The sequence below is a fragment of the Schistocerca serialis genome, chromosome 2 (genome assembly GCF_023864345.2).
Source record: "Schistocerca serialis cubense isolate TAMUIC-IGC-003099 chromosome 2, iqSchSeri2.2, whole genome shotgun sequence".
In the NCBI taxonomy this organism is placed as follows: Eukaryota; Metazoa; Arthropoda; class Insecta; order Orthoptera; family Acrididae; genus Schistocerca; species Schistocerca serialis.
In genome coordinates, this window is record NC_064639.1 from 114,230,305 (window position 1) to 114,243,081 (window position 12,777).

A 12,777-nucleotide genomic window follows, 5' to 3' on the forward strand; every position below is an offset into this window, starting at 1 on the left:
CTGGACGTCAGCAATGCTGCGTCATGGCCCTGAAAAGTTATTCTGAATAAACTGAAACTTTAGGTTACAATATCTCCGGTTGTAATTAACATTTTACAATGCAACAAAAGGCATTGATTACGTATTTGTTTATATGTTCAGATGTGCTAACAAAACTAACGTGGTTCCATTAAAAAAACGTAGGTTTGTTTTAATAAACATACTTCCGTGCATTTTTGTATGGTTTGTATTAAACAATTACACTAGCCCCTCTCCTCACGTTCGGTCTGTGGAATCGGTTCGTCAGTATTTGATGTGGTTTACGAAATATATTCAGCGGTAACGTTTGGTGACTCACCCTGTATATCTGCTCCTATAATAAATTTTTGTGGCACAGCCCAGTGCAATGCTGGCCACTAGATTTGTTATGTATAAAGAGAAACAACTGATTTTTCTTTACGGTAATCGGGATGACCATGGATAGAAGAAATTAGTAAAATCTTTAAATTCAGGTGAATGATTGTCAAAAGTTACTTTTATAAAAATGATTATTATTAAAAGATTTTTTTAAAAGCATTTACGTGGGACTTGATATAACAATAGCACAAAATCAGTTGTTACAAATTACACATGCGCGCGGCTATAAATAATGATTTTTGCTTTTACCTTATACTACATCGGTCAGGCACCGCCATCGTTCTCCGCAACCGTCCTTGGTAATTCCATATAGGACATAAGTGCTCTCTGTGAGCTACACAACGAGACAACTGCTCTCTAAGAACGACCTGACCCAACCGCTCGACTGCGAGTTACTTACTACTCCTATTACTGCCGACACTGCTCTCTGGTCTGCGATTCTATTGTAGCTCACATATCGCAGGCAGCGCGTGAGCAGTCCATCGAAATTACACCTTTTCGAGTGCGCTAGCAATAAATTCCTTTGTCATGGCCCTCTTACACTGTATATATGGGGTGCATCAAAAAAATGTATACACACTTTGAAGCGTCATAGCAAAATTTATTTCCCGTTTTACAATGTTAAATTTCTGGAAATGGAAGAATAAATGTACTTTGCAAATGTGATTAATGTTCAAACTGGTGGTCTTCAGCATCAATACATTTCTGAGTAAGAGTCACCACTGATTCCATACATCGTATCAAAGTGTGCAATGAGATTTCTACGCACACCGCCTGAATCTCATTCCAAAGTGTGTCCACGTTACGTGGTTTACGTTCGTACACCTCATCTTTTACTGTGCCCCATAAGAAGAAATCCAGCGGCGTGAGGTCTGGAGAGCGTGCAGGAAACTCGATTTGTCCCCTGCGTCCTATCCACTGGCCTGGCACATTGTGATCCAGGTATGCTCGTACGTCCCTATGATAGTGCGGCGGGGCGCCATCTTGTTGGAAACAAAACTCATCATTACCGTATAATGCATGAATGGCAGGGAATATGGAGTCAGCAAGCATTGTTAGGTACGTTTCTCCAGTAACAGTACCTTCAAAGCGGAAGGGCCCGATGAGTCTCCTTGCAGACAAACCACACCACACATTTACACCAGGCAAATTCACAGCCATTTCAACTGTAATGTGAGGATTATCTTCAGCCCAGTGCACCCAATTGTGCCTATTGACAGTTCCTTTGAATTTGAATTGGGCTTTATCCGACAAAATTATGCTACCCATAAATCCCGGTTCACGTCTCACCGTCTCCTGAACCCATTCACAAAATTCTAACCTTCGATCTGGATCGTCGTCACTTAGCTGTTGCACCAGCCTTGGAATCTGCACACTAAACTTGTCTTTCTTCAGAATGCGTAGCACACCACTCGCACTTATATTACTCTCACGTTCCGCTTGCCTTGAAGATTTTTGAGGCGAACGCTGAAACAGTTCCAAGACCGCAGTTGTGGAATCATCACTTGTAGCTGTACGAGGTCGCCCTGATCGACCTTTATGCACATCACACACTGTTCCATGAATTTCGAATTTGTCTCGTAGATGTGTAATTGTTAACTTTGAAGGTGGTTCTGTACCATACTCACTTCTCCACTGTCTTCGAACCGCAGCTACATTCTCAAACTTCCAGTACCACTTAATTATCTGCTTCCGCGCTTCAAAGCTCAAACGCACGTCCGCCATGTTGCAGTTACTTCCTTGCCACTGCTGCCACCTGTTGAAGAAACATAACATTACTTTCTCACAGATATTTAACCTTGTAGAACGGGAAATAAATTGTCTATGACAGTTAAAGTGTGTATACATTTTTTTGACGCACCCTGTACAATGTTTGGCCATTGTGTCATACTATCTTTCAGCAGTCACAGGCTCCTTTTCTAATCATATTTCCAAAGAATACTATACACTTAACTGAAGTAGTCCAAGTTCTAGTCGCTGCAAGCGAATAAATGTTGATACAACATATGGAGTAGCAATTTCATACATACCTACCTGCCTATGTGCAGTGAACTTGTATAATCTTATCATCTCAAATGATTATGGTGCCTAACAAGCTATGGCCACACTCCCTTGGATTCAAGCACTTGTGGAGTAACGTCTACATCTACATGATTACTCTGCAATTCACATTTAAGTGGTTGGCAGAGGGTTCATCGAACCACAATCATACTATCTCTCTACCATTCCACTCCCGAACAGCGCGCGGGAAAAACGAACACCTAAACCTTTTTGTTCGAGCTCTGATTTCTCTTATTTTATTTTGATGATCATTCCTACCTATGTAGGTTGGGCTCAACAAAATGTTTTCGCAATCGGAAGAGAAAGTTGGTGACTGAAATTTCGTAAATAGATCTCGCCGCGACGAAAAACGTCTTTGCTTTAATGACTTCCATCCCAACTCGCGTATCATATCTGCCACACTCTCTCCCCTATTACGTGATAATACAAAACGAGCTGCCCTTTTTTGCACCCTTTCGATGTCCTCCGTCAATCCCACCTGGTAAGGATCCCACACCGCGCAGCAATATTATAACAGAGGATGAAGGAGTGTAGTGTAAGCTGTCTCTTTAGTGGAGTTGTTGCATCTTCTAAGTGTCCTGCCAATGAAACGCAACCTTTGGCTCGCCTTCCCCACAATATTATTTATGTGGTCTTTCCAACTGAAGTTGTTCGTAATTTTAACACCCAGGTACTTAGTTGAATTGATAGCCTTGAGAATTGTACTATTTATCGAGTAATCGAATTCCAACGGATTTCTTTTGGAACTCATGTGGATCACCTCACACTTTTCGTTATTTAGCGTCAACTGCCACCTGCCACACCATACAGCAATCTTTTCTAAATCGCTTTGCAACTCATACTGGTCTTCGGATGACCTTACTAGACGGTAAATTACAGCATCATCTGCGAACAACCTAAGAGAACTGCTCAGATTATCACCCAGTTCATTTATATAGATCAGGAACAGCAGAGGTCCCAGGACGCTTCCCTGGGGAACACCTGATATCACTTCAGTTTTACTCGATGATTTGCCGTCTATTACTACGAACTGCGACCTTCCTGACAGGAAATCACGAATCCAGTCTCACAACTGAGACGATACCCTATAGCCCCGCAGCTTGATTAGAAGTCGCTTTTGAGGAACGGTGTCAAAAGCTTTCCGGAAATCTAGAAATACGGAATCAACTTGCGATCCCCTGTCGATAGCGGCCATTACTTCGTGCGAATAAAGAGCTAGCTGCGTTGCACAAGAACGATGTTTTCTGAAACCATGCTGATCACGTATCAATAGATCGTTCCCTTCGAGGTGATTCATAATGTTTGAATACAGTATATGCTCCAAAACCCTACTGCAAACCGACGTCAATGATATAGGTCTGTAGTTCGATGGATTACTCCTACTACCCTTCTTAAACACTGGTTTGACCTGCGCAATTTTCCAATCTGTAGGTACAGATCTATCGGTGAGCGAGCGGTTGTATGTGATTGCTAAGCAGGGAGCTATTGCATCAGCGTAATCTGAAAGGAACCTAATCGGTATACAATCTGGACCTGAAGACTTGCCCGTATCAAGCGATACCCCTAAGGTATCTACTTCTAAGAAACTCATGCTAGCAGCTGTTCGTGTTTCAAGTTATGGAATATTCCATTCGTCTTCCCTGGTGAAGGAATTTCGGAAAACTGCGTTCAATAACTCCGCTTTAGCGGGGCACAGTCGTCGGTTACAGTACCATCGGCACTGCGCAGCGAGGGTATTGACTGCGTCTTCCCGTTTGTGTACTTTACATACGACCACAATTTCTTCGGATTTTCTACCAAATTTTGAGACAATGTTTCGTTGTGGAACCTATTAAAGGCATCTCGCGTTGAAGTCCGTGCCAAATTTCTCGCGTTTGTAAATTTTAGCCAATCTTCGGGATTTCGCGGTCATCTGAACTTTGGATGTTTTTTCCGTTGCCTCTGCAACAGCGTTCGGACCTATTTTGTGTACCATGGGGGATCAGTTCCATCTCTTACCAATTTATAAGGTATGAATTTCTCAATTGCTGTTGCTACTATATCTCTGAATTTGAGCCACATCTCGTCTACATTTGCATAGTTAGTTCGGAAGGAATGGAGATTGTCTTTTAGGAAGGCTTCTAGTGACACTTTATCCGCTTTTTTAAATAAAACTATTTTGCGTTTGTTTCTGGTGGATTTGGAAGAGACGGTATTGAGCCTAGCTACAATGACCTTGTGATCACTAATCCCTGTATCAGTCATGATGCTCTCTATTAGCTCTGGATTGTTTGTTGCGAAGAGGTCAAGTGTGTTTTCGCAACCATTTACAATTCGCGTGGGTTCGTGGACTAACTGCTCGAAATAATTTTCGGAGAAAGCATTTAGGACAATCTCGGAAGATGTGATCTGCCTACCACCGGTTTTGAACAAGTATTTTTGCCAACATATCGAGGGAAGGTTAAAGTCTCCACCAACTATAACCGTATGAGTGGGGTATTTATTTGTTACGAGACTCAAATTTTCTCTGAAATATTCAGCAACTGTATCATCGGAGTCTGGGGGTCGGTAAGAAGGAGCCAATTATTAACTTAGTTCGGCTGTTAAGTATAACCTCCACCCATACCAATTCGCACGGAGTATCTACTTCGACTTCACTACAAGATAAACCACTACTGACAGACACAAACACTCCACCACCAATTCTGCCTACTCTATCTTTCCTGAACACCGTCTGAGACTTCGTAAAAATTTCTGCAGAACTTATTTCAGGCTTTAGCCAGCTTTCTGTACCTATAACGATTTCAGCTTCTGTGCTTTCTATTAGCGCTTGCAGCTCAGGGACTTTCCCAGTACAACTACAACATCTGAGGCATCGAGCCTCTTAAAAGATATGAGCTGTAAGAATAAAAAAATATCTGTACCTCACTGAGAAGTATGAGGAGACTGGACCTGAGGTGCAGCGACTGCAGTGAGGAAATGTGTTTCCGCAGGCCTGATCACGGTGCCGGCGGGCGGGGGCGGCACCTTCCTGGGGGGCTACCTGGTGAAGCGGCTCAGCCTGCACTGCGCCGGCATCATCAAGCTGTGCGTGGCAGCCACGCTGGTCGCCGCCGGCTTCACCGCCTGCTTCTTCCTCACCTGCCCCAACCTGCGCTACGCAGGCATCACCGCGCCCTACGCTGCAGACAGGTCAGTCCTACTATCTACATGCTTCTTCCTCAGAAGCCCCAACCTGCGATATGCCGGCATCACTACACCCTATGCTGCCGACAGTTCAGCCCCCAGGCATAACTACCTTACTTCTTCCTCATCTGCCCCAACCTGCGCCGTCTGTTTCATTAGGTCAGGTAACTGTGTGTACCTCCATAGTACTCACTGCTTCTTCCTTAGCTGTCCCAACCTGCTTTATGCTTGCATCACCATGCCCTATACCACAGACAGGTGAGTCCACTGCATATACTTACCCATCAACTACTTCTTCCTCAGTGCCCCAACCTGTGCTACGCCAGCATCACCACGTCCTATGCTACAGACCATATAACTCACCCACTTCTTCCTCACCTACCCAAGCCTGCTTTATGTCTGCATCACCGTGCCCTGTGTCACAGACAGGTCGGTCCACTGCATATACCTACCTAGTACCTGTCTGCGTCTTCAACAGCTGCCCCAACATGCTCTATGCTGCAGACAGCTTAGTCCACTGTGCATACCTCCATAGTTCTCACCTGCTGCTTCCTCACCTGCCCCAACCCACATTACGCCCTGTAGCGCAGACAGGTCAGTCCACTGCGCGTACCTACCTATTACCTGCCTACTTTTTTCTCAGCTGCCCCAACCAGCGTTACTCCAGCATCACCGGCCCCCATCCTGCGCGCAGTTCCGTTCTCTGGTATGCCTACCTACTGTCTGTGTACTTCTTCCTCACCTGCCCCAACCTATGCTATGCCAGCGTCGCCGCACGCTATTCTGCAGACAGGTCAGTTCCACTGTGCATACCTCCACAGTATACATCTGCGTCTTCCTCATCTACTCCAACCTGTTTTATGCTTGCATCACTGCGTCCTATGCAGCAGACAGGTAAGTCGTCTGGGAAACTTGCTCACTACCGTGCCGGCTCCCCTAGACCACGGGTGCTCTCTGGCAATGACATGCCTCCCTAATTCAGATAACTGATTAAGATCCCTAGGTAATGATTTATTTACTAAAACACCAATAATGTCAACCCCCTGCTGTGTACGAACACCTTACCCCCATGACAGCAAAGTATCCTCCTTTCCCAACAAATCTCTCTTGTTTCCCAGTTCTTGCTGGTCAATATATCTAATTTACTCTTTCGCAGAATACGCCTATGCCATGAACTCTTGATCTTGTACACCCATATACGTGTCTTGTATCTCCAGCTGTCACTGTCATTATTATTTTACTGTTATGATTATTATAAGTTCCCATTTGAGAGCGTTGCTGCAGCGTATATGCGACGTAGCGCGACTCCGATGGGGGTATGTAGGTAAGGGATTAGCGCCGCATTCTTGTGTTTTCGACGAGCGTTTGGTAAACTCGGAAATTTAGACTATGACGACGTTATTACCAAATGCGTCCAACAGCATGTTGGTCCTGTTTGGACGCATTTGGTAACATGCTGTTGGACGCATTTGGTAATAACGTCGTCATAGTCTAAATTTCCGAGTTTACCAAACGCACGTCGAAAACACAAGAATGCGGCGCTAATCCCTTACCTACATACCCCCATCGGAGTCGCGCTACGTCGCATATACGCTGCAGCAACGCTCTCAAATGGGAACTTATAATAATCATAACAGTAAAATAATAATGACAGTGACAGCTGGAGATACAAGACACGTGTATGGGTGTACAAGATCAAGAGTTCATGGCATAGGCGTATTCTGCGAAAGAGTAAATTAGATATATTGACCAGCAAGAACTGGGAAACAAGAGAGATTTGTTGGGAATGGAGGATACTTTGCATCATGGGGGTAAGGTGTTCGTACAGAGCAGGGGGTTGACATTATTGGTGTTTTAGTAAATAAATCATTACCTAGGGATCTTAATCAGTTATCTGAATTAGTGAGGCATATCATTACCAGAGAGCACCCGTGGTCTAGGGCAGCCGGCACGGTAGGTCAGCACGTTGCCAGCACTATAGCTCAGCGTGCTGGGTCAGAGGGATAGCTGCCATCTGTAATAACAAATTGAGTTAATGGATCGACGATCAATTTGAATAAGCGTCATGGGACATCCGCACCGAACAAATAGAACGAATAACAACGAACAAAATGAGATTAAAAAAAGAAGGGTAGCGTCTTTCATTAGTAATCAAAAACTTTCTTGGTCCGCCGCGCGTGGTAGCCGCGGGTTCTAAGGGGTCTTGTCACCGTCCACGCGGCGCCTCCCCGTCGGAGGTTCGAATCCTCCCTCGGACTTGCGTGTGGCTATCGTCCTTATTGTAAATTAGTTTAAGTTAGATTAAGTAGTGTGTTGGCTTAGGGACCGATGACCTCAGCAGTTTGGTCCCATAAGACATTACCACAAATTTCCAATTTCCGTCCTCGGTCCCGGGTTCGAAACATGCCACCGCTCAAATTTTGAATAAAAATCAGCATTGGCGGTCGAAGACTTCCGGTACAAGAAGTCACCCTCATTCTGCCAACGACCTTGTCAAAGAGGGCGGATGAGCGGATAGAAGTTCAAGGCACTCTCTTGTCCTTGGGATAGCAAACTGCTCGTAAAGACGGAAGAATTAGCAACCATCAATGGCCTGAGGATGCAGAAGGCAATGGAAACCACTGCATTAAAGTCAGGTAACGTGTACTCACAGGACATGTGGCCCGCAATTGAAAAAGTGTCGTGATGATCTGTCCATTGGTAATAGAGTCCAGAATAGTCCTCTATTCGGATCTCTGGGAGGGGACCGCCAGGAGGGAGGTGACCATGACTGAATCAGCAGCGAAAGGATAACGTTCTACGAGTCTGGGCGTGGTAGAGAAGCTAGAGAATCTGAAAAGGGAAATGAAAAAGCTCAATCTGGATGTAATAGGGGTCAGTGTAGTGAAATGGAAAGAAGACAATGATTTCTGGTCAGATGAGTATAGGGTAACATCAACAGCAGCAGAAAAAATGGCATAACTAGAGTAGGATTCGTTATGAATAGAAGCGTAGCGCAAAGAATGTGTTACTGTGAATAATTCAGTGATAGGGTTATTCTTATCAGAATGGGCAGCAGACCAACATCGACAACGATAGTTCAGGTATACATGTCGACGTCGCAAGTTGAAGAGATAGAGAAAGTATATGAGGATATTGAAAGGGTAATACAGTATGTAAATGGAGATGAAAATCTAATAGTCATGAGGGACTGGGATGCTGTTGTAGGGGAAGTAGTAGAAGAAAATGTTACAGGAGAATATGGGCTTGGGAAAAGGAACGAGAGAGGAGAAAGACTAATTGAGTTCTGTAATAAATTTAAGCTAGTAATAGCAAATACTCTGTCGAGTAATCACAAGAGGCGGAGGTATACTTGGAAAAGGCCGGGCTATACAGGAAGATTTCAGTTAGATTATCATTGTCGGACAGAAATTCGAAATCAGATAGTGGATAGTAAGGCGTACCCAAGAGCAGTTATAGACTCACCTCATAACGTACGAGTAGTAGTGATGAAGAGTAAGCTGAAATTTAAGAGATTAGTCAGGAAGAATCAACACGCAAAGGAGTGGGATATGGATGTAGTACGAAATGACGAGATACGCTTAAAGTTCTCCAAGACTATAGATAGAGCAATGAGGAATAGCTCAGCAGGCAGTACAGTTGAAGAGCAATGGACATCTCTAAAAAGGGCAGTCACAGAAGTTGGAAAGAAAAACATAGGTGTAAAGACGGTGACTGCGAAGAAACCATGAGTAACAGAGGAAATACTTCATTTGATCGATGGAAGAAGGAAGTACAAAAATGTTCCGGGAGAGACAGGAATAGAGAAATGCAAGTCGCTGAGGAATGAAATAAATAGGAAGTGCAGGGAAGCAAAGACGAAACGGCTGCATGAAAAATGTGAAGAAATCAAAACAAATGATAGTCGGAAGGATTGACTCAGCGTATAGGAAAGTCATAATAACCATCGGTGAAATTAAAAGCAAGGATGGTAACGTTAAGAGTGCAACGGGAATTCCGTAGTTCAATGCAGAGCAGAGAGCGGATAGGTGGGAGTATATTGAGACCTCAACGAGGGGGAAGATTTGGTTGATGTGATAGAAGAAGAAACATGAGTCGATTTAGAACAGATAGGGTATCCAGTATTAGAACCAGAATTTAAGAGAGCTTTGGAGGACTTAAGATCAAATAAAGCAAGAGGGATTGATACCATTCCATTAGAATTTCTAAAATCACTGGGGATAGTAGCAACAAAATCACTAGTCACGTTGGTGTGCAAAATTTGAGTGTCTGGCGACATACCATCTGACTTTCGGAAAAATATCTTCCACACAATTCCGAAGACGGCAAGAGCTGACAAGTGCGAGAATTATCGAACCATCAGGTTAACAGCTTACGCATCCAAGTTGCTTACAAGAATGATATACAGAAGAATGGAAAAGAAAATTGAGGATGTGTTATGTGACGATCAGTTTCGAATTAGGACAGGTAAAGGCACGAGAGAGGCAGTTCTGAAGTTGCGCTTGATAATGGAAACAAGGCTAAAGAAAAATCAAGACATGTTCATAGGATTTTTCGAATTGGAAAAGCGTTCGACAATGTAAAATGGTGCAAGATATTCGAAATTCTGAGACAAATAGGAAAGACAAAGAAGGAGAGACTAGTAGTATACAATGTATACAGGAGCCAAGAGGGAATAATAAGAGTGGATGACCAGGAACGCAGTGCTCCGATTAAAATGGGGGTAAGACAGGGATGCAGTCTTTCGCCCCTACTGTTCAATCTGTACATCGAAGAAGCAATGATAGAAATAAAGGAAAGGTTCAGGAGTGGAATTAAATTAAAAGTGAAAGAATATCAATGATACGATTCGCTAATGACATTGCTATCGTGAGTGAAAGTGATGAAGAATTATATGATCTGCTGAATGGAATGAACAGTCTAATGAGTACAGAATTTGGACTGAGAGTAAATCGAAGAAAGACGAAAGTAATGTGAAGTAGCAGCAACGAGAAAAGCCAGAAATTTAACACCAGGATTTATGGTCACGAAATAGATGAAGTTAAGGGATTGTGTTACCTAGGCAGCAAAATAACCCATGACGGACGAAGTAAGGAGGACATCGAAAGCAGACTAGCACTTCCAAAAAGGGCATTACTGGCCAGGAGAAGTCTGTTAGAGGGTAATCCCAAAAATAAGGTCTCCTATTTTTTATAAGTACAGAACTCTGTTTGTGTGGCAGTTGGTCACACTTCACGCGCTGTGTAAACATGCGCACGCCGCGCTGAGGCGCAAAGTCTAGGCTTGGCAGCCGTTGAGAATGGAGCTCCCGTTGGATGTTACCGCCAAGTGCGAATTGCGCGCAGTTATTCGGTTTTTGAACGCAAAGGACACTGCGCCGATTGAAATCCATCGGAAATTGACGGAAGTGTATGATGAGTCGTGCATGGATGTCAAAAATGTTCGTAAGTGGTGCAGAGAGTTTGCAGCTGATCGCACCGAAATTCACGACGAACAAAGGAGCGGGAGTCCGTCAATTTATGAGGAGACAGTGTTGAAGGTTGAGCAAAGCATGCGTGAAGGTCGGCGGATCACCCTGGATGATCTTTGCCCTTTGGTTCCTGAGGTTTCCCGAAGCATCGCTCACAGAAGTTTAACGGAGACATTGAACTACCGGGAGGTGTGCGCAAGATGGGTGCCACGCATGCTGACTGAGGACCACATGCGGCAACGAGCTGATTCTTCCTGCACATTTCTTCACCGCCATGCAGCCGAACAGGGCAACTTTCTGGACTCAATTGTCACGAGTGACGAAACCTGGGCCTACCACTTTACGCCAGTGGCGGCATCCTTCTTCGCCAAAGCCGCGGAAATTCAAACAAACACAGTCTGCCGGTAAAGTCATGACAACCCTTTTTTGGGATCGGAAAGGGGTATTGTTGGTTGACTTTAAACCCACTGGGACCACAATTAACGCTGACAGGTACTATGAAACTCTGAAAAAAGTCAAACGGGCAATTCAGAACCGGAGAAGAGGAATGTTGAGCAAGAGCGTACACATTCTCCATGACAACGCTCGCCCACACATCGCTCGGCAAACCGTTTCAGTGGAACATAATCACTCACCCACCCACCCACCCTATAGTCATGACTTGGCACCCAGTGACTCACCTGTTCCCTGGGTTAAAAGAACATTTAGCCGGAAAGCGATTCAGCTCTGACGGCGAGGTGGAAGAAGAGTTTCGTAACTTTCTGAACAGCATGGCGGCGAGCTGGTATGACATGGGCATACAAAAACTGCCACAGCGTCTACAAAAATGCATCGACAGAAATGGTGATTAGTCGAAAAATAGCTAAATGTTGAAGCTGTAAAGTGATGTAAACCATTGTAGAAATAAACAGGTCTATGTACTTTAAAAAATACCCTCGTAGTACCAAACGTTGGCCGTGAGGAAGAAATTTCTGACAATGTACCTTTGCAGCACAGCATTGTATGGACTGTGGGAAAACCGGGGTAGAGGAGAATCGAAGCATTTGAGACGAGGTGTTAAAGACGAATGTTGAACATTAGGAGGGCTTGTAAGGTAAGGAGTGAGGAGATTTTGCGCAGAATCGGAGAGGAAAGAAATATGTGGAAAACATTGACAAGGAGAAGGGACAGGATGATAGGACATCTGTTAAGGAATCAGGAAATGATTTCCATGGTACTAGAGGGAGCTGTAGAGGACAAAAACTGTAGAGGAGGACAGAGACTGGAACACATCCAGATTATAATTGATCATGTAGGTTGCAAGTGGTACTCTAAGATTGACACAGGAGAGGAATTCGTTACCGGCCGCATCAAACTAGTCAGAAGACTGATGACTCAAAAAAAATCATTACAAAGTGAGGTTTCTGGTTCTGAAAAGGACTTCGGGAAGACGGCTGTCTTATGGAGTGGGACAGAAAGGATGTTGTTCAGACATGAAAGAGTGTACCTACTATATTGTCCAGACAAGAGCCTGAAGGTCGAAGACAGATATGAGGCACCGTATGTGTTGATAAGACGTCAAAGACGGCAGAGAATGTGTAGATCTCCGTCCGTGAATAGGGTAGCCAAGCATAAGACGGTGAAATACGATCAAAATGTCGAAGGGCATTGATAAATTGCACACGAGCGTTTATCACCAGTTCTAG

At 44.2% G+C, this 12,777-nt stretch overlaps 1 protein-coding gene across 2 annotated transcripts in view; it reads left to right on the forward strand.

The window, feature by feature from the left end:
* Positions 1 to 12,777, forward strand: part of LOC126456793 (solute carrier organic anion transporter family member 4A1) — a 552,827-nt gene that overhangs the window by 482,801 nt on the left and 57,249 nt on the right. For both annotated transcript variants that reach the window (XM_050092582.1, XM_050092583.1), the window contains exon 7: positions 5,430 to 5,628. In XM_050092582.1, coding sequence (XP_049948539.1) covers positions 5,430 to 5,628 — 199 coding nt within the window. The remainder of the gene's footprint in view (positions 1 to 5,429; positions 5,629 to 12,777) is intronic.